Source organism: Corapipo altera, unplaced genomic scaffold, assembly GCF_003945725.1.
Source record: "Corapipo altera isolate COAL_440 unplaced genomic scaffold, ASM394572v1 52, whole genome shotgun sequence".
NCBI classification, from domain to species: domain Eukaryota; kingdom Metazoa; phylum Chordata; class Aves; order Passeriformes; family Pipridae; genus Corapipo; species Corapipo altera.
In genome coordinates, this window is record NW_020884930.1 from 1,030,429 (window position 1) to 1,054,101 (window position 23,673).

At 35.8% G+C, this 23,673-nt stretch overlaps 1 protein-coding gene across 3 annotated transcripts in view; it reads left to right on the plus strand.

The window, feature by feature from the left end:
- RALYL (RALY RNA binding protein like) overlaps positions 1–23,673 on the plus strand; it is a 375,282-nt gene that overhangs the window by 311,504 nt on the left and 40,105 nt on the right. For all 3 annotated transcript variants that reach the window (XM_027659107.1, XM_027659108.1, XM_027659110.1), the window contains one exon: positions 5,661–5,693. In XM_027659107.1, coding sequence (XP_027514908.1) covers positions 5,661–5,693 — 33 coding nt within the window. The remainder of the gene's footprint in view (positions 1–5,660; positions 5,694–23,673) is intronic.

Here is a 23,673-nt window from a genome sequence, read left to right on the forward strand (position 1 = left end):
AATAATTAACCTTGAAAGAAATCGTAGAATATGAGAAAAAACTGTGTAATTTTTTGTCAGTCAAAATGCTTAATGTGTTGTGATACTTTCATAAGGGAATAAATATATATTATACATCTATTAAGGATTATGTATAGATCTGCATATAGAGAGTCTAATAGCCAAAGGGATAATCTTTTTTGAGTAAACCACTGTTTATCCCCAGAGTGTTTACTAGTGTAGTAGCTTCCTTACTGAATAAATTCTTCAGTAATCAGTACAATTTCGTTTTAGTGAACTTACATATTCCAGTTGTGAATTTTGATTAACTATGATCTGACAGTAGAAGAGCTGAAGCATGTGCTGATTTAAGGACCCTTCTTGATCAGTTCTGAGGGAACATGTTTTAATATGTCCCCATAACTAGCATCCTGTTACTCAGATCTTCCTCTCTTAAAACTTTTCTTTGCAATATCCAGCCAGTTATCCTTCATTCCATAGATGTATAAAATAGTTCTTGTTCTCAAATTCTCACTCTACTTTTCTCTTTTAAATTTCATTACACTGACTTCAGACCATTTCTCCAGTTTATCAAACAAATTTCAGATTTTAGCTCTGTTCACTGATCTGGTTAAGGATATCTTTTTGTGACCTATTTTACACACAGTCTCTTTTTTTTTGTTGCTGTTGTTGAAATAATTTCTGCAAACCAAAACTAAATACAGTGCTGAGTGTTCATATTACTTAACGTGTCCCTCTTTCCCATTGGTGAAATTCTTTGTGCATGGCCAAGTTGGGGTTATATCATATTTTCCCAGTTTGACTATGAGACTCCAATATAAGGCAATATAAAAATCTTTAAAAATCTTATTAATTCTTACCTATTATCTGCCTCATCTTTTCTCTACTAAGTCAGTTATCATGTCAAAGGAGTAAGTTTGCACTGAGAACTGATATTTTGAGTTTATGATACTTTGTTTCCATCCATGGTTTGAGTGATGCATTTTATTTTGTGCTAGATTTTTTATGTTTCAATAAACAAGAGAAGTACTTAGCTTCCAAGGAACTGCAAAAAAATATACACAGGATTTTATATTACATGATAGTCATGAAAAGTTGTTTTTCTAGTCAGAGTCATCAACGTAAACCACCAGCTGGGAGTGGAAGTTATTAAATTTATTAGGAACAATTGTAAAAGTTGACATAAACCTGTAAATTATTCTTCCATTCCTTCTACTTCTGAGACACTTCTAACAGATTAGATCTTCTGTACAGTTGGTTTACTATTTATTTATTCCAGAATATGATGATGTTTCTTAATAAAACTTGCCAACATCTATAAAGATATTTATGGAAGCTTCAGAAGACAAAATGAGCTTCTTTTCTTATTCTATCAAACGATGGTTACTGACGGTGTCCAGAAAAATTATCTTGAATTGAAACTATTTAAGTCACAGAAACCAGGAAGGAAGGATAACCTAGTGTACACTAGCAATTGTGATTTCAGAATAAATAGATAGTGGAAGTTACATGAAATAATATTTCTTCTGTAAATTAAAGGCATCATTTTATTAGACTTGCTTGCATTGTATAAAATATTTGGAGTTAGCAAACGTTATTATGCACATGCTTTAAAAAGAAAGAAATTACATGACGATATGTGAGTAATGCTACTTAAAAGTTTCTGAAGAAAAATGTTTTCTGATCGCTTCAAACCATGAACTCAAAATGCAACCTTGTTTGATTGCTCTGAATTGCAAACTGCTTCATATTCCTTCAAAAAGTCCCTTGAGTTGTTCTTGTAATTTAAAAATTTCATTCCTTGGTAAACAGTCTGAATATTCTTTGACTACACGTATTTCTGCTAAATATGTGACTCCTGTAAAGCTTTGATCCTAAAGCTGTACAGCACAAAAAGACAGACATAACTGTCAGGTAGATAAGTCTGCCACATAAGTCAGTCAAAATACATATTTACACTTTACTGAAGTCCAAAATATTTTTTAGGTAGCCTGACTTTCCTATATGTCTTAAATAAAAATGCTTCCAATCCCCTTGAAAACTACTCTCACTATTCACTTGTTTTATAGTCAAACAGAAAATGTGTGATGTCAACAACAACTTGGGTAATCTTCCTTGGAAATTCTGATATGAAGATTTTTGCTCAAAATGGTGACTCACCAAAAAAAAAAATTTGGTTCCCGGTCATTACTTTCCCTGATTCAGGGCAGACAGTTTTGTTATATCAACAAGTTAGAATAAGAATCCTAACCAACGTCCTAAATTCCACATGTTTTTCTTGCTAAGTCCTTAGAGATGAAATTATGTGACCAACACAAGGGGATCATGAAAGTCATGAATGATCACGAATCAATAGGAATATATTGATGCATAGTGAATTACCTTGGAGAATGCTTGGCTAAAATTTATTTGCTTGTGTACAGCATTGATATTGTTAGAAATGTTATCCACTTTGTCCTGTAAATAGTTTTGGGAAGGAGAGGTGAGGATTCTTTAAAAATAAATTATATGGATTTATGTATCCTGTGTCAGGCCTTAGATATGAAGAAACATCTTGCCTGTAATCTTAATAGGACAATAATTCAAAGACAACAGAGTTTACTTTTGGACCTTCTTGTCCCTAAATGATTTGTTTACAAGTCAAAGAGGAATTCACATGCCCTTAGTCTAGGTACGTTTCCTTGTATGTTTGTCTGCAAACCTTGAAAAATTTGTCTATCTGGATGTTCAGTCAAAGATGGGATTTTTGATAATTGGCATTGATATAACCAAACTTAGCAACAAAGAAAATAACAAAATGCACAGTTGGGTTAATCAGACCTTGTAAAGTATCTCTCCAAGACAGGTTGCAAGGGCTATAATACTAAGTGGGAAATTTCTAGAGTCCTTGTTTTAAACTGTCACAGAGTGTGACAGTACTGTAACATATCAATGGGTATAAATTGATTACCTATGCCTGTTCAGTTTACAATGATTGATTTTAATTGAGGAATTCACATAGTGTAAACATTCTTTTTCCTCCTGCAAAACTTATCTATTATATGCAGATAAGAAAGTCAGACCTTTCAGAAAATCTTAGCTCAGAATCAAACAGAAACACAAACTCGGTTTGCCATGTCCCAGTCATGCTACCGACTAGCCTTCCTCCCTCCTATCCAAACTGATATATTGCCTTGACATACTGACAAACTGAAATTTTCTGATAGGAAAACTATTCCAGGAAAGAAAGAAAAAATCTCAATCTCTTCTGCTTCACTCCCATTCCTGTACAATTAAAACATGATTCCCTTTGTTTACTGTCGAACCTAGTATTTCTTGCACACTCAACACATTTTTGCAAAAAAGACAGTTTCTGGTTTTAGATTTTTCCTGGAGGTGTATGAGATCCATTCTCAAAATGTATAAGGATTACTATTTATGCAATATATTATTTAATTATGCAAGAATTCCTCAGAACTCTGGAGAATTCAGTGCACGTTAGGTTGTTACTCTCAGGCTCATGCTGTGACTCATGGGAATGGTCCTGTGCAGAGCTAAGGGTTGGACTTGAAGATCCTTGTGGGTCCCTTCCAATTCAGCATATTCTGTGAATCTGTAAAAGACCTATTATATGTATTGATAAATGTCACCAGTAAAGATGATATGGGATGTTATTTTATAATGTGTTGCAGTTTTAAAACCTTGATATTAATTTACCATATACTGCATTACCAAATAAAAGGCCAACAGATAATTGTATTTCTTTACTATGAGGAACACTTGAACTAATTAAAAGTAATGCAGTAAATTATCTAAAACCATTTAGTCAAATATACTAGAGTGAGGTCAAGCCTAGGGCAGCACTCATTAAATCAAATTGAATTCCATCTTGAGAATGGATTTCAAATAGATTTTTAATTGCAGTATTTTGCCCACAGGGCATTCTATCACAGACTTTTTGTTTACCAGTAAAATTTTCCAGAATGTCCTCTATCAGGATAGTGCCAGGTCACTCTTCATTATAAAATTTTTGTATTATGAAGTATATAAGTATGTTCTGTGGCTTTCGTTCTTTGCTCATCTTGCTTATAGTTAATATCTCCAGCTGAACACTGAGTGCTTCCCACCTCTGGTTCATTTCATTAAGCACAAAACCAGAAAACAAAACAATAACATTGTGCACAGAGCCTGCAGCAGAAGGTTGAAACCCCCACTGGAAGGGCCCTGCCACTTTATTGCTCCCTGGCAGCACTGCCTAAACACAGAGAATGCCAAGCTCAACATTTTCTTGGGACTGCCCTGGATAAGCATCCCCCTGACCACGAGGATATGGAGCTTTGGGTTTCTACTGTACTTCTAGGTATATGCAGAGCCATCAGTGTTTCCCTCTTCTATTCTACTAGTTCCATGTGGATCTCAACCTCAGAAAGAAAAAGAAAGGTGAACTATAGTCATTAGGACAACAGCGAAGTTACTGTGTTTTCAATATATCTTGGCTTTTAGATAATGGCAATAACTAAGCTGGTCTATTGGTTTGTGAGTTTTTTGGACAAGACCTTTGCTGAATAATAATTGCCAATGTGCTTGGTTTTTCTACATATTTTCAGGAAAGTTTTCTTTCTTAAAACATTTATTATTTATAGTACCTTTCCCTACAATTAGTCCTATTTACAATTCTATTTCTGATATTTTGTGAATTTGTTTCAGATTCATAAATTAAATGTTCTGTTCTAGATATACTATAGTTTTCTTAAAGGTTAAAAAGAGACATTAATGACCCGAGGGGGATTATTTGCTCTTCTTCCTTACACAGTATGCTCAGTGGAAATTAACACAACAGAACACTTTTGCATGTCATGTAACCACTCAAAATTACTGAACTTTAAATATGCTTTAAATATGTTTATGAAGGATCCTAAAATCACATACTTATGGTCCCAAATTTGGCACAGCGAGAACAAAATAAAAAATTAAGGGCAGCCAGTTGTAGGTAATACAGCAGAAATACTGTCTGATAACATAGATGAGGACTCTTCCATCTATCTTGGTTGGGTGGAAAGTAGTAATAGAAGAAGCTCCTGCCAGTGTGCATGTGGTACATCTCCTCACAGCAACAGCAACAGCAGGGAGTTGGGGAACACTTTTGTCAACTGCTTTTAGAACTGGACATGACTTTGGATCTACCAAACCAGTGACATCCAGCTCCACACAGTGCTGATTCAGGCCAATGTGTCAGAAATTCTCATAATTGTGAAGTGACCATGTCATATGAGCATAGAATGCTGGTAAGCAAAAAAAAAAAAAAAAAAAATAAAAAAAAGGTGTTTAAAGTTAAAAACCTCCAAACTAACATTTTACATGAAAAATGCAATAAAAAGGACAAAGTATTTCTTGTTCATTCTAGCCATTCCACGTAAATATCTACACAAGTCGTTTGAATCTGTGAAATTTAAAGGGCCTAAATGCGCTGCTTTGTAAATATTTATTTTCTAAGCCAAAATTCATTAAGTTAATGGGATGTTTTCTGAGTTAAACTCCTAGTATAACAGATCAGGCCCTTCTATTGCTGCTAAATTGTATCATCAAGTAAGCTTGATACTGAGAGTGGCTGTTTTAGTTTATTGTATAATTTTTCTGAAGTACAAAAAATATATATTTAAAACTTGTTATTTACTTGACAGACTTGAATCAAAGGAGCCTTTCCTGTCCGTTGGGTAAGTAGAAATCTGTATATTTTCACAGATATTGATATAATCAATTACTAATTATCATACATTGTAATTTATGAGATTATGTTGAGTGTAAACATCCTGTTTCAAAATTATAGCTGTTTACTATACCTAAGCTTAGAATAAGTTAGTTTTAGTCAATCAAGCCAGCAGTCATGGAAATTTTCTTTCTCAAAAAAGTACTAAGAAGTATGTTTTGCCTTTATTAACTAAGCAAAAGTTATGCTAAAATACATGTGGTATTTTAAATCTTGTATTAAAATGTAGCCGATTTATTAATTTATTTTCACTGATCTTTCAGTCAGAAACCCTTCCAAATATCATCTATATCACCTGTCAAAGCCCATGAAAAAATAACTGATAGTTTCTTTTAGAATAAAAAAAAATTGTGATACTTCAGTAACAGAAATAGTCAAATTTATAAAATAGAAAAAATCACATTTTTAGCTGAATTATAGATCACTACACTGATTTGCATATTACAGCTATTGTCTTACTAGTGTCATAGCCACTTAAACAGTTATATGTTCTCTATATTAAAGTATTCATCATTCTAAAAATTATTTTTAAATGTGACATATTGTAAAAAAATACTATTCTTTTATAAAATGATGTCTTTAGGTCCATCTGGTTTTTTGATTTTTCTTAATTTTTATAAGCGTTATAAGTCATGATGATGATGGTGATGATAAGTAGTTATATAGCAGAAGTAGATTTAGAAGCAGCAGCCCTTATTCCCTTACCCTTAGGACAGAAGAAACATAGATTTTCAACCCTATCACCCCATTCCATGTTCACCATATCAATTCTACCCCCTGAATTCCAGTAGAAACATTTAGTCTCTCTTTAGGATAGGCCTGTTCTATTTGGAGAATGCTTGTACCTTGACCTAAACCGCAAAAGTACAGTCAAGAACTGGGTGAATATATGCCCCCTGTACCCCAAAGAAGATGAAGATTGATGAAGAGGTGGTCTTAGAGACCCCAGCCCCAATTCCCAAGGGACATGACTGAGGGTGGTCCAGGGCAAAAGCCACAGGGTGGGAAAAGCTCGGATTGGACAAGCAGTACCATAAATTGTAACATCTGAGACATGGGGGCACGCGCGCCTTGTAATCTTATGCCTAGGCACAAATTAAAACCCTTTCCTTATCTCACCTTCAAAACTAATTTGCGTCGGAGTTTTTTTCTCCTTGAATGTTCTTTTAGGCATCAAAATGTAAACAATATATGTATTAAAGGTAATTATCCGTATATTATTTCTGAGTCTGAAGTTCACTTTTCATGTAGTATTTTACTTTCAGCTTCTTCCTTGAAACTTTCCTAAGTGTCTTAACTTCTCCCTCCATGTTTTCCTTCCTTTGTTCACACCATATTTAATGCTATCAAGAACATAAACTTCAGACAAAAGATTCTATTCAAAATATCCTTTTCAGGGTTAGTTCTACCATGTAATTATCAGTGGCTTCCAAATCATTGTACTAACCGCAGATCTAAAAGCCAACTTCAAATTCTGAAGTGTGAACTAAATTTAACAAGCAAGGAAGTGTGTAAATTATGATCAAAAGAACTCAACAAATCAGCATAAACAGGACTGAGATATGTCTCAGTTTCCATAACATAAAGTAACTCTGGTTTGTTTGAGAACATTTTGAATTAATTGCTTAGCATCTCTACTTTCCACCAACTCAAAATTATTGAAAAATCATTTAAACACTGGAGAAATTGGAGGCAGAGGGGAGGGTATACTGGTCTTGGTTTGCATGTTTTGAAATATCCAAACTCATTATCAAATTCAGCTTTTATTATTAACTTTCATTATTTTACTTTGTAACTTGTTCTATTGAGTTGGTTTTTTGAGGCCTCCTGAAAATCTCAACTTTAAGATCAAAAAAGAAGTTTTGTGTCATTGTGGCTGAGGAGCAAGGTTGAAAATATAAAAATCCAGGAAGCAAATAAAGAAGACAATGGTAGCAATTATTTTAATAATAATTGCTACAAAATAATAAATTCTATATTTGCAGTACTTACCATGATCTCAAGAAATGTGCTGGCAATTTTAGCATATCTGGGGATGTTTACCTTGGAGGAGGTATTATTTTTGTGTTTTGCTTTTTTAGTTTCTTTCCATATGAGCAGATTGGTGGTCACCATGTAAAGCCACGTTACCTCCATATAGTCATTGTCTGTGACTTTATTGCTAAAATTGATTCCTCTTAGGAAGTTTATTCTGAGCAAACAGAATTAGTCTCTTTCCAGAACTTTTCAGAAGTTTTACTGTAATATACTTGAATTATTTTATGCAAGTTCATAACAATAAGGGTAGAAAAAAAACAAAAATTACTCCCTGCCTCTGTTCTACTTTTGCCTTTTACTACTGTATTTCCTCCACCCCAAAAGAGGGAAACAGAGGTTACACTACCACGTTTTGAGGAGGGGTCCACCTCCTTAGTAAAGTCAAAGAGATGCTCCTCCTAGTCCCACAATAACTGGGGGGTTCTTTTTTACAGAGGATGAGATTTCGTGACAGGACCTGTATCTGAGGTTTTAACCCAGACAGCTGCAACCACCAGGCTTTTAAAATACAGTAAATGTTTGCAGAAGAAATGCTGACTTAGCCTCAATTAGCCTAATACATGGGTACCCTTACTGCTACTTGCAGCCAGAGTTGGTCAAAACACCAATTTGAATTACTTTAGGCTGTCTGCAGATGGCTGGATCCCGCACACCAGCCTCTCAATCTACCTTCTGCAACACAGATTTGTTCCCACATTTTCATTATACTGCCTGTAGGAGCTAATTAATCTTTTTCATTTTACTGTGCCTAAGCACAAGACTTGGTGGTGCTTTTCCATTTCTAATTCTTTTGGCAGGGAAGGGAACATGAAGTGTGGCAACCTAGGAGCTCAGGACTGACACAGATTATTGAGCTTTGTATGTATGTGCAGGGCTGCAGTCTTCCCATGAGAGACCTCATAAAGGAAAATAGGTCGATAAAATATTGCATTGTTTCCCCTCTCTCAGAAAGGAGCCAGAGAGAAGCAGACCACACCTCTTACTGTTCTAGTTTGTGTATGGAATGCAGGGAGAGAACAGCTACTGTAGTCCCTTGGTAAAGGTAATTCCATTCATCCTTCTTTCTGTGCAAAGTGCATAGCAAAGAAGAAAAATCCACTCTCCTTTACTCCCTGTGCAAGACAGGGGCATAATTTGGCACTGAAGTGATAGTAAACTCCTTAATTAAAACCTCTAATGGTATCATTCAGGAGCAAAAATTCATCACGTATACAATCTATTCAGATAAGAGTATCTGAATTCAATATTATGATTTTGGCTAGAATGCAAAGTTGAATTTGAGATTGACATTGAGATCGTCTTTCTTTGCCTCTTAGAGGTGAATATAAAATCCTTAGGGAAGACTGAAACATCTCCTAGTGCTGAATGCTGAGTGCCTGTAGGGGCACAGAATGCTCCTCTCCACAGGTGTTATTTCCACACTTTTTGGGGTTTCTGTTCATATTCAACCTGAGCAAGACTGAGAGTTTTCTGGACTTTCTATCCTCTTCATGTTATACAGCATTCATGATCATGTATAAAAAAGAGCCATGCAAAAAGTCAGAGTGCCTAGAAGAGGCAGTAGTTTTGGTAAAACTTCACCAAAGTGAAGAATACTGACAATGCACTAAATTAACTTCATGCAGAAAAGTTTGAAAGATTCAGATCTAGAAAGACCAGAGAAGTCGAAAGGTACAAAAAAATGGATACTGCAAAACGAACAAGTGCCAGATCATATTTGTTGTGGCAAAGGATGTATAAAATTAAAAAAAAATGTATATTTAAAATGCCAACAGTTTTTAATTATTCATATCAGCTCTCCATGTTTAGCCATTTCATAATAATAATGGTGCATAATTACCCCTCAACAAAACAATTAGCATTCTCTCTAGATAATTAGACTGGTTCTCCAGTTATTAACCATTCACCAGCAATTTTATGGCATCTGATTTATGATAGTTATCTGCATGTAAAAGTTTTTCACTTGATGAATTTCAGCTAATACTGCATACAGATTTGTAACCGGTCATTAGTCTAAGCCCTAAAATTAAAAGCTCATTTTTTAAGATACAGCCAATGCAGCATCTTTTAAGGCCTGTAATAGCATTGTATGGCCAAGAGAGATCATAGTTACTATGTAACTGTCGTGCATAGTAGAAATTCTTTTAATTAATTCTTGTTGGTATCTAATTGTAAGTGTATGTAACTTCCATAACAACATTCAATCAACACAGCTTCAACACATGCAGTGGTAGAAAATCCATCACGGCATCCAGTAGGTTTGTCAAACTTCAAAATATATGTCTTCTTTTTTAGATGCCACTTAATAATATGTCCCATATTGTTGAATTCAGAAGAGACAGGAAGAGAGAGAAAGAAACAGATGATTTTTTCGGAGGCTAGTGAGAACTTAAATTCATCTACTGTTGGCTGCAGAGAATAGGATTACTTCTGCATAAGCAGGCAATAGATCTTAGGTGAGATGTTCTTTGAAAATGCATGTGTTATATGCATCTGGTTGTCAGCTGAGATTCAATGTATTCTCTGACTTTTTCACTTTTTCACATAAGTGAAATGAATATATTGTATGCATTTATTTCATAAAGAACAATTGCCTGTCATAGGAGAAAGAAGAGAGATACAAGTAAAATTGGCATTAATTAATACAATTTTTTACATTCTCAGTGAAAAGACGAGATCTGTAGGAACTACTGCTTTCCTCACCAAGGCCTGGTTTCTAGAACGTATATGATGATAGAAAACACTGAAAAGCCATGTTTTTTCCAAATCACATCCTAATCACACTACCTTTCAAACATAGGTACTTACTTCTACAAGACAGGGAGGAATGCTGGTGGGTTCCGGTTCTTGGAGGCACTTGGAAGTGTTTATGAAATACAAAAAGTAAAATTGCTTAATTTTCCCCTGGCAGAATTGTTCTAAGATACATCTAACAACTTGAATGTTGTTGATTTTTTAATGGATGGGGAGTTATAAGGCACAAAACAGAATGTAACCACGTTATCTTCTGTACAATAAATACCATCACTCTTGTTCCTCATCTTTGTTATCAGATACACCAGTGGAAGGAGCACACACTATTCCTACTGTTCCTGTCCAGCTTTTGAAGAGAGATAGCTAAGAAAATTATTTTCTTTCAGGACAGGAAAAATAGAAAAAAAGAGGAGATACTGGATTCATTTTGCACTATTAGTATGACACCAATGAAACCTGAACATAATCTTGTAACTCTCATTTATATTCAGGCCAGGTATTCAGGAGCTGCTTTCATGAAAAGCATCGAAGGACTGAACACACTTGACAATTACTTAAACGCATTGTTTAAAGACAAGCAGTAATTCCTTATGTTTAAAACCACTCAGATTCTATGACTTTGGCAGGCAGTAGTATGTCTGCTTTTACAGAGAATACCCTCTAAAGCAACCAGCTCTTTAATTATGTGTGAGATTTAGCCTGGAGGCAAGAAGCAGAAGTCACATGTCTGCAAAGGGTTGGTACAGGGTGAGGCTCTCAGGGTAGTCACCAGAGAGATAGAAAGGATTTGGGGGATGACAGCACATATGGGCAGCTGTGGAAGACACTGAGAATCTATTCAGTTTAATTTCAGATAGTATTACTGATACACTTCTCTTCCAATTTACCAAAACCCACAAGGATTAAGCTTTTCTATAATTGCCTATTTTCCATCATTATAAGACTCTGAAACAGTGGATGAATACCGCTGTTTTATAAATTTATAGTTTCTCTTTTTTTTTGCTTGAAGCTATCTCTGAAGAAGAGATTAAAAAACTGCAGTAATAATAATGTTGGTCCATGGCTGTTACTGAATTTTTCATTGGCTTTGTGACATTATTCAGTGTTTAAAGATCCTAGATTATGGTTTTTTTCTACTCATCTGCAATCTAAATAATTATTTTATGGTTCCTCTATTTTCGTGATCTTTTTCATTTTGCATCACTTTCACACACACAGCAATATATATATTACAGAGAAAACAGACTAATACATATAACAAAAAAAGAAAAATATTTTCCATCATTCTGTTAACTTTTTCTAGCAACAGATTTAACAAATATGCACCTTAATAAATTCTTTTTCCTCTCTCTGACCTCGATAACATCAGTAACAATGTGCTTCATAATTGAAAAAGGCAAGAGCATGAGATCACTCTTTTGTCTTCTGGTTATTCTATTTCTCTTTTTTACTCTTTACTCTTTTTTTAACTCTTTACTTTTTCTGTCTTCCAAGACTACTCCTTCGTTAGTAATTATAGGAAAACAATACATATCCATATCATTTTTGTTCTGGGTTAATGATGAACAGTTCCTGAGTACTGAATATCTGTAGTTTCTTATGTACCAGGCAGTCAAGATGTCCTGCAGAGGAGGGAAAATTATGCACAATAGGATGTTTTGGGAGGCTGAAATATTTGAAAAGTGGAGGAATGAAAAGAAATAAACAGGAATGTGGAAACATAAGCATAAAGTGAACGGAAAAGTACTACACAAAGAAACAAAAAGAGAAGTGTTTTCTTATAATGGAAGATGGAGGGAGGAAGGAAGGACAGTATTTACTGGATATGTACCTTCACTGTGGAACTAAACCATTTACATCTGATTAGCTGTATTTTTCCCAAACAGCAGTGACTGATTTGTGAATTAGAGAAAATGGTGTTTGAAAAGGTCTGTGTTATCACAGCTTTCCTATTCCCAGTTTCTGATGTATGAACATAGCAACTTGCCCCAGTAGTCTATGTGGGCTTCTGTGAATACGTATAGCTTACTGTGGGAGGATAACAGGCATATGAAACAATATCATAAATGAGACCTAGCTCCCCACTCACAACACATCTGAAAATTGAGACAGTTCCTCATCCTTCTTATGGTTGTTGCATATGAAAGACTATTCATTTTCACACATTTCCAGATAATTACAAAGTTGTTTTTCAACACCTTCTCCTTGATAAATATATTGAAAATACAATCATTGTGAAATTTCAGGGGGGGAGTTGAGTTTCAAATTCTCAATAATGCTGTTCAAATCAGTCAACCTGTGTTTGCCCCTTGCTCTTCTGCCTGTGTTGCTTTTACTACTTTTGTGTAATAGTAACAATTGAAGCTCTTCTTCAGCTCTTAGCATGCTAGGCCTTCTACAAATATTTGGAGGAGATCTGATGGTTGATTCCTCTGATTCCATCCTTGAAATCAGCTTAATCTTTTCCTCCACAAAGTGAAATCTGAGCCTGTTTCATCTACCTAACACGTGACTTGCACTTCAGCTTATGGTATGCTTAAAAGACCAAACCACAGAAAGACAGCTAGTGCTGCTGCGTGAGCTTACACTTGAAAGTCTGCTTCAAACCCTTATGCAGTAATATAATTTGCACCTCCTTGATAAAGAAATTTTTTCTTTGGAGTTCAACCAACCATGATCACAATAGCAATCCATAACTAGCCTTGCTTCAAAAGTTATTGCTCTACACCAGTGTCTGTACACATGGGCTTTCTAAAGTGTGAAATTGGGAGAATGGCCTGTCCCAGCGTGTGTAGTTTATCAAGAGAGGAGGCGGCACAGAAAGACAGGCACTTCAGAGAGAAGCCTTGTTTATACCAAAAAAATTGGAACTTCCCTATGTCTCTGTCATGTTTGTTAAAGGTTTTGAAAAAGATAATAAATTTCAGGCTAGCAGTCATTGTCTTCACTGCTGCTCTGTTGATGTGATGTGTGTGCTTTGTGTATGATACTAAAGAATAACTACTCACATCTACACTACACATTTACAGGATAATTCAGTTAATCATTGGCATAGCGTGGTATACCCCTCAGTTGAAATAAAACAAATGGAAATAAAACAAAAATACCGTTTCAACTACTAAAATGAATTGCATCTTTGATTGTTTTCTACAAATTTAGCTCAGTCTGAGATCTGACCTTGTTTCCAGTCCACTTTTCAACTACATTGATATAATACACCATAATTTGAAAAGAAGCAGGACTGTTTCAAGGGTATTAAGGATCATATTCAACAGTCACAGTTTGGCCCAAAGTGATGTTGATTTCAATGGTATTGAATTTGGCTGTTTTGGTTTTGGTTTCGTTTGGAGCTATTTTTGCCTTAATTCTAATTATGAACTACAGTTCAAAAGCACTCTGTAGTTATCCATTGAGTTTGGGGATTTTTTATCTCAGGTTCAGGCCACATTCTTAAAATTCTCAGCATTCTTCAAGAAAAAGTGCAGCTTTTTCAACATCAGCCCTACACACTCTAGTGAGGGTGTACACAGAGAAGTACCATTTATAACAATTTTGTTGATGATATACACAAAAATAAATGGGAATTAGGTACCAGTAGTAGGCTGAGTTTTATTGCTAACAGTTTAATTACAGTGCTTCAAATTCTTTCATTTCTAGAGTCTTCAGCTTTGGTTCTGAAATTATGTAAGGATCAACTTTGCTCAATAAAATTAAATCCTTCACAACTACATTGTGAGCAGAATTAAAAGCTGGAGAATGTGCCTTTAATGTGAAGTAGAAATATCAGAGTAGATCTGTCATGCATGACCAACAACTGACAATTTACATTGTTATGGTAGTAACTCCATAGCTAATGCAAATCATTTGTTTAATTTGAAAAGTATAAACCAATTCTAACAAATACAAAGTTATTTTTATTTTCTTTTCAGTTGCCTCTAATCCTTTATTTATTTAAATAACTAAATAAATAAAAAAGCCAAACTCAAAACCAAAGAACCTTTTTGAGCTCTCCCACACTTGGATCCTGTAGCCTTTCCTTTCAGGGATAAGGACAGGAGGTTGAATCAGCTGTCATCCTGTAGCCAGTTACTTTTATCAAACATTTTGATAACCACACAGATAGATACCAAAAAGTACTTTTAAGTCCCAGCAATAATAAATTTTCATAGGATCACAAAATGCTTTGAGTTGGAATGGAATGAAAGATCATCTATTTCAAAACCCACTGCCATGGGCAAGGATCCCACCCACTAGACCAAGTTGCTCAAAGCCCCATGCAATCTGGCCTTGAACACTTACAGGGATGGGGCATCCACAGCTTCTCTGAACAACCCATTCCAATGCTCCACCATGCTCACAGTAGAGAATTTATTCCTAATATCTAATGTAAATCTACCCTCTTTCAGTTTAAAGCCATTCCCCTTTGTCCTATCACAACATGTCCTTGTCAAAAATCCCTCTCCATCTTTCTTGTAGGGCCCTTTAGGTGCTGGAATGCTGCTGTGATGTGTCCCTGGAGTCTTCTTTTCTCCAGGTTCAACACCCCCTACTCTTTCAGATGGTCTCCATAGGAGAGATACTCCAGCCCTCAGATCTTCTTCGTGGCCCTCTTCTGGACTTGCTCAAACAAGTCCACATCCTTCTTTTGTTGGGAACACCAGAGGTGGATGCAGTGCTCCAGGTGGGGTCTCATGAGAGTGGAGTAGAGAGGGAGAATCGCCTCCCTCACCTGCTGGTCATAATTCTTTTGATGAAACCCAAAGTATGTTTGGCTTTCTGGGCTCTGAGTACACACTGCTGACTCATATTGTGCTTCTTTTCAACCAACACCCCCAAGACCTTCACCTTGGGGCTGCTCTCAATGCATTTTCCATCCAGCCTATACTTGTACTTGGGATTGCTCTGACCCAGGTGGAGGTCCTTGCACTTGGCCTTGTTTAACCTCATGAGGCTCACACAGGCCCACCTCTCAAACCTGTCAAGGTCCCTCTGGATGGCTTTTACCAGAAGCACTTATTTATTTCCTTGAAAGATACGGCCTTTTTTATTCTCTTGCCATATAAACTACAGATAGGTTTCCAGACACACTATGAACAACAAAGAGTCAAAATGAAAAATTAGGAACTTTCAGACTACTTTTTTTGTAGGAGCTGTTTGTCGACTACTCAAAAATAGAGAACACCTTCACACAAATTAGGATTAATCCACAAAGGAGGAAAACTGAAGCATTTCTCAAGTAATGTAACTCAGATTGCAAATCTATTCTTTTTTGGTGTACAAAAGGATATGGGAAATGGAAGTTACATCTGAGATGATGAAGTCATTGAAACAAAGCTGGAGGTCATTACTGTGGCTTATATAGCAGTATTGTGCCAAAATGTTCCCATTGCTTTAGCAAAGATGGAGGAACCTGAGTGGTATTGAATTAGGCCTTGTTTCCTCATAAAGCTAATATTTTTCTTATATAAACACACATATATTTATCATGGTTATACATTAAATCTGAAATCAAGTATGATTTGTTTTCAGGCAGACCTTGTCTAGGTATCAGAAGTTAGGTGTATTTCATGTTCTGGCTAGTACTTTATAGGCTGTAAAACTGCTTTGCTGTGTAGAGAAGTCACAGAAAAAAAAATTCCAGTCATGTAAGTTGTATTAGGATGAGTAATGGTAATGTAGTGTTGTTGGGAGAAGGCAAAAATCGTGTGAGGGAAGTTCAGCAAGAAGTTAAGGGATTAGGAAGGAGAAGACAGAGAGAGAGAACTTAATAGTTTTCATTCCTTCACAGAATCTTGTGGTTTGGGAAGAGATGCTGGAGGCAATTGTCAGCACTAAATTGTTTTGGCAGCTTAATTCAATAGACCATATGAAACAAAATTTAGTCTAAGATGTGTCCGTATTGTTACTTTCTAACGTGCATTCCCCAAGTTGAAATGAAACTTTCTGTAAATGTTTACTAAATCTGATGCATAAGAGTGCAAGCAGAGCCCTAAACTGTCAGGAACTGTGACCACATGATCTTAGGGACGAATGTTATAGAAAATGGTAGTAATGGAACATAAATCTCCCCAACCCCTATTTTGTGCAGACATTTTCATGGCATTTAAAGTGCTATAAAATTAATCTGTATGAAAGAAAAAAGATCATTGTTTAAGAACCATGATTGTTGCTATGTCTTAGTTATGAGTGATCAATATCTTTCTAAATGAGAGTCTGAATGCATTATTATTTAATTTTTACATACATAGAATATTTTTTTCCAGGGTTGATAGGACTAAAAAAGTATTTGTAAATGTTCTCCCCAAGCAGGATAAAAACCATTCTCAACTCTAATGTTATAGCCATTGAATGTGGGATCTTATGCTCAAATCATAGAATCATAGAATGGTTTGGCTTCAAAGGGACCTTGAAGACCATCTAGTTCCAACCCTCCTGCCATGGGCAGGGGCACCTTCCACTAGACCATGTTGCTCAAATATTGGTATTAAGTTCCTAACAGACAATAACAATCAGCTAATGAAACTTGCCCATCTGCTGCAGGCAAGTTGTCAAAATGTCAAACTCTGCAACTGTTCCTTGGAGCTTAAACCGGTGATACAAAGGAGCCTCCAGAAGAAGTTCTGTAATATCCAGTGAATGCACGGGAAAAGATGAAGAGAAGATCACATAAAATACATACTGAACTCCCCAAATGTATTAGGAGTCAACTGTTTTAGTTTTGGGTTTTTTTTAATATCTAGCACTCAGAGGGTGGATCATTAGTTTAAAATCAGTTATGCTACTAAAATGTTTCATAGAGGCTACAACATGTGATTTACAAAATGCGACTACTGTATTTTAAGGAGCTTAGACAAGGTAAAACCTGAAGCCAAGAAAATAACCTATCAAACTCTACACTGGATATACTCCTCAAAAAACCTTGAATGAGGAAGAAAGGAAATGAGTAATACCCCATATTGTTAGGTGCCCTGACAGTGAACCAGGGAGTGGAACAAGGCCTTAAAATGTGGAGCTAACCATAAAGAAATATACCAGGCAGAGTAAAGCAGGAGAATATCCAGACTGCGCTGTCTGCCATGCCAAGGAAGACAGAAGCACGACTATACAAGGAAACTCAACAAAGATACCTCTCTAAGCAAAAAAGAGCTTCCTCAAAAAAACCAGGCACAGAATCTCAGTCCTGAGTTGGCTGAGATACTAGAAAAGCAGGCAAAGAAAACCAACATGGGGGTTACCTAAGGTCTCTTAGTAAGTGTAAAACAATGCTTCTTTGTAAATTAAAAAAGATACGTAGAAAATATTCAGCTAGGTGATTCATACTTGCATCAAGAAAGTATGTGTGACAAGATATCAGTACCTCTTCCATCTGGCCAAAACTATATAGGGAATCTGCAATACCAGTATCATTACAAGCCACCAGGCTCTTTAGCCATATACTACAATCAGGTGAATCATCTGGGAAAAAATCCTCTTTCCCTTATGGGAATGAATATAACGAAAAAATCCAGACATATGTTTAAGAAAAATAAATATATCTGATCACTTGATTTCAAGAGTTTTATTCTGGATTTACATTGAATTAATTCAGAATGGTGACATTTGAATATCCTTCTGTAAATCAAGAAGTCTTTCCACTGATATTTTAGGAATTCCTTTAGTTTATGACTTTTTGTTCCCTTACAGAAAATAAATCTCGTTTTATTGACTGTGTATGCAGAAAGTGAATCAACACAAGCTCTTCTAGAGCACTGAAATATTAGGAAGATTTGTCAGAAATCAAGGAATATGTAGTCAATAGTCTAGAAGCTACGACACTGGTTGTGTGATGCACAACTGCCATTTCCATCCGTCTCTGACCAGACTAGAATTGAGTCCAGTTCTGTGCTCAGTTATAGAAGAATCTCCTTTACATGAGGTGCACTTCCCATATCAATTTACCATGGAAACTATTGCACAGTGACTCAGGAGTACGAGAATGCTTTTACAGATTCACATTATTTCGTATCTTCATTTATATTGTAAACTGACTTGCAAAGCACACTCTTGGAAAAACAATCATTATGTCTTGTCTTCACAAGCTGTACTCAGGACCTCGACAGTTCTATCTCTCCCATGTCTCCAGTTTGCTGGTTTAAACCTTGAGTTGCTCAATCCAAAATAACTAAATTACATCAGTAAACTTAGTGTAAATAAGATCAGAATTAAATTTAATTTAACCTTCTGACAGTTTGAAAATAGGGAAGGAAAGTATGTGATGCAATTTTCTAGACTTCTTTTTCTTTTACATAAACTCGGACACCGTCACATTGTACTTGATTAATCTTTTGTGAACTGTGCTTTTATGTTTCATTCGGTGTTTCTAAGATGGCTTCTCTGAAGAGTACATAAAGTTTCAGAGATCTTAAGTTATTCTTTCAGCTCCAGTGCTACAACTGTGATTTTAATTTATCTGCTGTTTAGTGAAATGCTGTAGAAACACTAAACCCATCAGTGCTTCCTACACCTGTCCATGACAGCCTGCTCTACTTGTCAACCCAAATTAAGTGACACTTCTTCAAGGTATACAATATTATTAACAAACTGGATAATCAATCACATCTGTGATGTGTGACAGTAGTATCTTGAATACACAGAATTTAAAACAGATTTTTAAGAGGCAGAAACTATTACACTTGTACTAAGGAAGAAAAAATACTGTATGGACATTAAGAATTCACACTCAGATTACACAATTAATGCCTTGGGAAATTATTAGGCCGCTGGAAAGCTTTTTCATTGCCTTACTGTAAAATGTTCCTATGGGAAGCATGAATAATTGGACATTGCTTCAAATGACAGAAAAATAGTTTTACAACAGGAGGAGAAAGGGCAGGGAGACATTAAGTAGATTTACTCACATTTCTTTATGTACAAAAGCTACTATTTTGTTTCCAAAAAGCATCAGTCTAACATTTATAAGCAAGACTATGCCTGCAGCCACAATAAGTAGTTTTCATTAGGAGTAATTCTAATACTTAACACTTAGCTGTACAGGAAAATCTTGGGGTTTAGTATTGTCTTGAAATTCCTGCATCACTCATGCCTGTCTGGCTGCCGTAAACAACTCCAAGACCAACTAATCCCCAGAGTCTGAATATTGATCTCAATATTTTTGTTATTTTCTGCTTCACAAGTTTTGCCTAATCCTCTACAAGAAAATGTCTTAGTGACTTAATTACCTGATTTTGTATATGCAACTTTAAATATTTGCCCAAGTTTTACCTAAAATCCAGATTGGAGAGTAAGCTCAACAGTTTTTTCCAAAATACATTTCACTGGGTAAATAGGATGAGAGTAGAGAAGGGACATATCTCAAGACAGAAAAAATACAGCCTAATCATATTGCAAATAAATTCTGCCTAGTGCCTGCAGAAAGATACTTAAATAGAAAATGGAGTACTGTATGTCAACTTTTTTACATATATATGTCTTACTTTGACAAAATGCACCTCTTCAGATTAGATTTGCCAAAAATTTTTCAGTTTTATAGAAAAAAATCTCCATTTATGGTACAACATTACTTGATGTACTTTTTAAAACTTAACTCCATAGTTTTCCCCCACTTCAGGAAAAAAATATACTTTGCACTTATTAATTGAATAAATGCACAGAATTAGAAAAAAAATCACTTTTATTAACTTATGGCTTCAAAATTACTATGCAAATTAATTTTTGATTGAAATACACAAATAGGAGGTTATGTTCAATTGTTTGGCATTTTGGGACAAGTGTATGCATATTTTGGTGTTAATTTTTTGGTTTTAATTATACCTATTTGCACTCATAACTTCATTAGGGAAATGAATGTAAAATACTTCTCTGCAACTACTTTTCCTCTTTCAGTCCTCTTTTTTTACTGTAAACATCCAAGAATATATGACAGTAAGTCTGTCAGCAAAAAGAAGGTTCTGGAGAATATTCTCTTTCTCTGCAGAATATACAGGCAAAACTGCAAAACAGAAGTGTCCTTCCACTTCTATCAGCATTCTAATCCTTACCTAAAATTGAATCATCTCTAAAGTAAAGGTAGGATTAAGCCCACCAATTCAGTTCATGTCTTTAGGAATGTAGGTAACCACCCACTGAAAAGGGGCCTGAAATCTCCACCTTTTTTTTTTCGACAGCTCATGAAAGTCATCTCCATCTGATGGATTTTCTAACAGGGAAAGTTTCCATTTTTCGATGCTTATTCTCTAAACCATCTAGTTACTCTCACCCACTTCCTTGCAAACATCATGTCAGTTTAGACTGATTCTCTTTTCCACTCAGCAGGAACAATTTCTAAAACTCTTTTTACATGACAAGAGAAATGACTTTACAAGTGACTGGAATGCTAGTTTCAACCATTAGGTTGATATGTGCTTTCTAAAAAGAGTTTGATTGAGGAATTATTGCTTTTGTATTTAATATTTTTATCCAGGCCTGACAACAGAGAAGCAATTGACGATAAAAATGGTGATTGCACCGTCAATTGAATTAAGATACATTATGCCTGGTTTGTCACTATTTATGATTTACAAATACATCTTTGCACCTGTAGAAAGAAAAATAGATATTAGCTAAGGCTGACTTAGATGCAAGACAAAATTCTTGTTGCCATGAAAACAACAAAAGCTATTTCTACTTTCTTCTGCATTAACAATTTAAAGTTAGAATAACCCAACTGAAGTCAGTTATATTCTCTACTGTTTGGAGCTAACTAATTTAAAACAGAATGTGAACCTTAGTTTATAAAAATCCTTTGTGGGCATGGAACACAGAGTTCAAGAAAGATTACACTGCAGAATATGTTTTCAATATCAGGTAAATAAAGACATAATAATATCCATAGGTTTATTTCAAAGATGCAGAAACATAATATTATTTTTGCTTGATTGACCCATGTGCAACTGCTGATACACATAGGAATTTTGAATATGTACAGCATCATAGCTCTGAAAATAAAGTTGTTGGGGAATCCTTTATTCTTCAGGCATACACAATTTTAAGCAGTCATACTGTTTAGTGAAGCTAAAAGAGACAGCTCATACAAGATTTTCTTGATGATACTAAGTCAGAAAAAGGAACCATGATTTTGCTTAGCAGAAACACAATTTATTGATGAATTTTCTTTGCCTCATTGTGAGCATTACAGTGTCTTTTACTATCTTCTGCTCTGGTATCAGAATCATGCACACAGTTCTGTTTTTAATATTATAGAGATGGCATATGTTTGTGGGTAAGTAATCTGCCTGTTTACAGTGCCATTAGGAAACCGCTGACTCCACTAGTTCACAGTCTCGTCTAAACCTTTCTCTGCTTCTGACCTGCTGAGTATTTGGTATTCAACACCATATGAGTGATTTCCTGCAGCCTCCATCACACAGGCTGTTGGGTTACTAAGGAATAACTCTTAAGAGGTAAAGAGCTCTGCAGTCACCTTGATCTAAGTGCCAGTAATTATCCATGCTAATTCTCTGCTTCATGCTATACCGCAGCACTGACCAAATCTTACATGCGTCCCTTGACATGCAGAAGTAGGAACAATTATGGCTACAGATGGAGAGATGTACTGCTTTCACACTATAATCTCTTCAACATATTATTACAGATGAAACGTCATCATTCAACTTCAAAAAAAAAAAAAAAGGAGTGACAAAGGGAAAAACCAACGAAGAGACTGGTTGGAAAAGCAGATTTTTTTTCTGTCCTACGTCAGGAAAATTGTTTCTGTTTTGTGCTGTTTTCATTGTCATTGGTTCATAGCCTTTTCGGTACACATGCAGGACAACTGCTTCACAGTCAAGAGGACTAGGAACTGCCTTTATGAAACCTAGACCTTATCCTGGAAATGGTCAAGATCAGATTGGACAGGGCTCTGAGAAATCTGATCTAGCTGAAGATTTTCCTGCTCATTGCAGAGGGGTTGGACTAGATGATCTTTAAAGGTCCCTTCCAATCTAAACTATTCTATGATTGTATGTGTTTCACATGATGTCTTGTGCGTGTGGGCTGTTACTGTGAACTCAGCAGTACCAGTGAAGGACACTTAGCCTCAGGAGCTAAGGTGCCTCTGTGTTGCATGTAATTACAGGTAGAATTTCAGAGAGGGAAAAAGAGACCCAGGTCATGGATATAAAGAAGGGTCCACATCAAAATTTCCCTAAGCTTTAAAGCTACCCACCTTCACCGTTCTTATTCTGTAAGATTCAACATATTTTTCATCCATGATCAACACTTGAATTCCATCTGCTTTCTTCAAGGTGACTAAGTATTGGGAAAGAAAAATGGAATTGAGGCCCTTGCTCTTTTGAGAGCTCATAGCAGCCCATCCACCTTTAGTACTGCTGGGTGCAATTCCTACTTTGAGGGTCAAGTAGCTGTTGCAACATCTTTACCAGTGGTCTCAGATAAGAAGTCCCTGTGCAGACCTGGTTCTTTCCCACTCCCCATGAATGGCACTTCCACATAGAAATGCCTTCTGCCACTGCAGAGAGATCCCGAATGGTCTGTGGGAAAGGCAGAGATTCCCTCCTCAAATCCTGCCGGAGTGCCCCATTCCCATAACTTGGTAAATGGGACTTAATTAACAGGGATTCCCTTTAATTGTGACTATTTTGTTTACAATAAACTCAGACTAGAAATATAAGCAAATCAACTGCTTTTAGCAGGTTGCACTGTTAGAAGCCACAAACATTTGCATCTCGCATCCAGTCGTGGGCTCAGCAACCTTTTGGCAGAGAGATGGATAAGAAGGACAAATTGGATAATGTTTGCTGCATCTAAAGCCAGGTGTATGCCCATTTCAGAGACTGACTGACATGCAACATACAGAATACCTGCAATTGCCTCTTTTCTGGGTAGCAATGGATGCTACTGAATTAAACCACGCAAAAACACAAAGCGCCTAAACTAAGGTTAGAGGTATCATCTGTAACAGAGCTGCTTATATAGCTTCAGCTGTACAGCACTATAAGAAAACCACTGGGGTTTCTTCAGGTGAAATTCAGAGACACAATAAAAGTATCAGATGTTTCTGAAGCAATTAAATATTTTAAAAGGTAATATAAGCAATCCATAAAAATTTTCAGCAATTCAGAATTTACACTGCCATATGA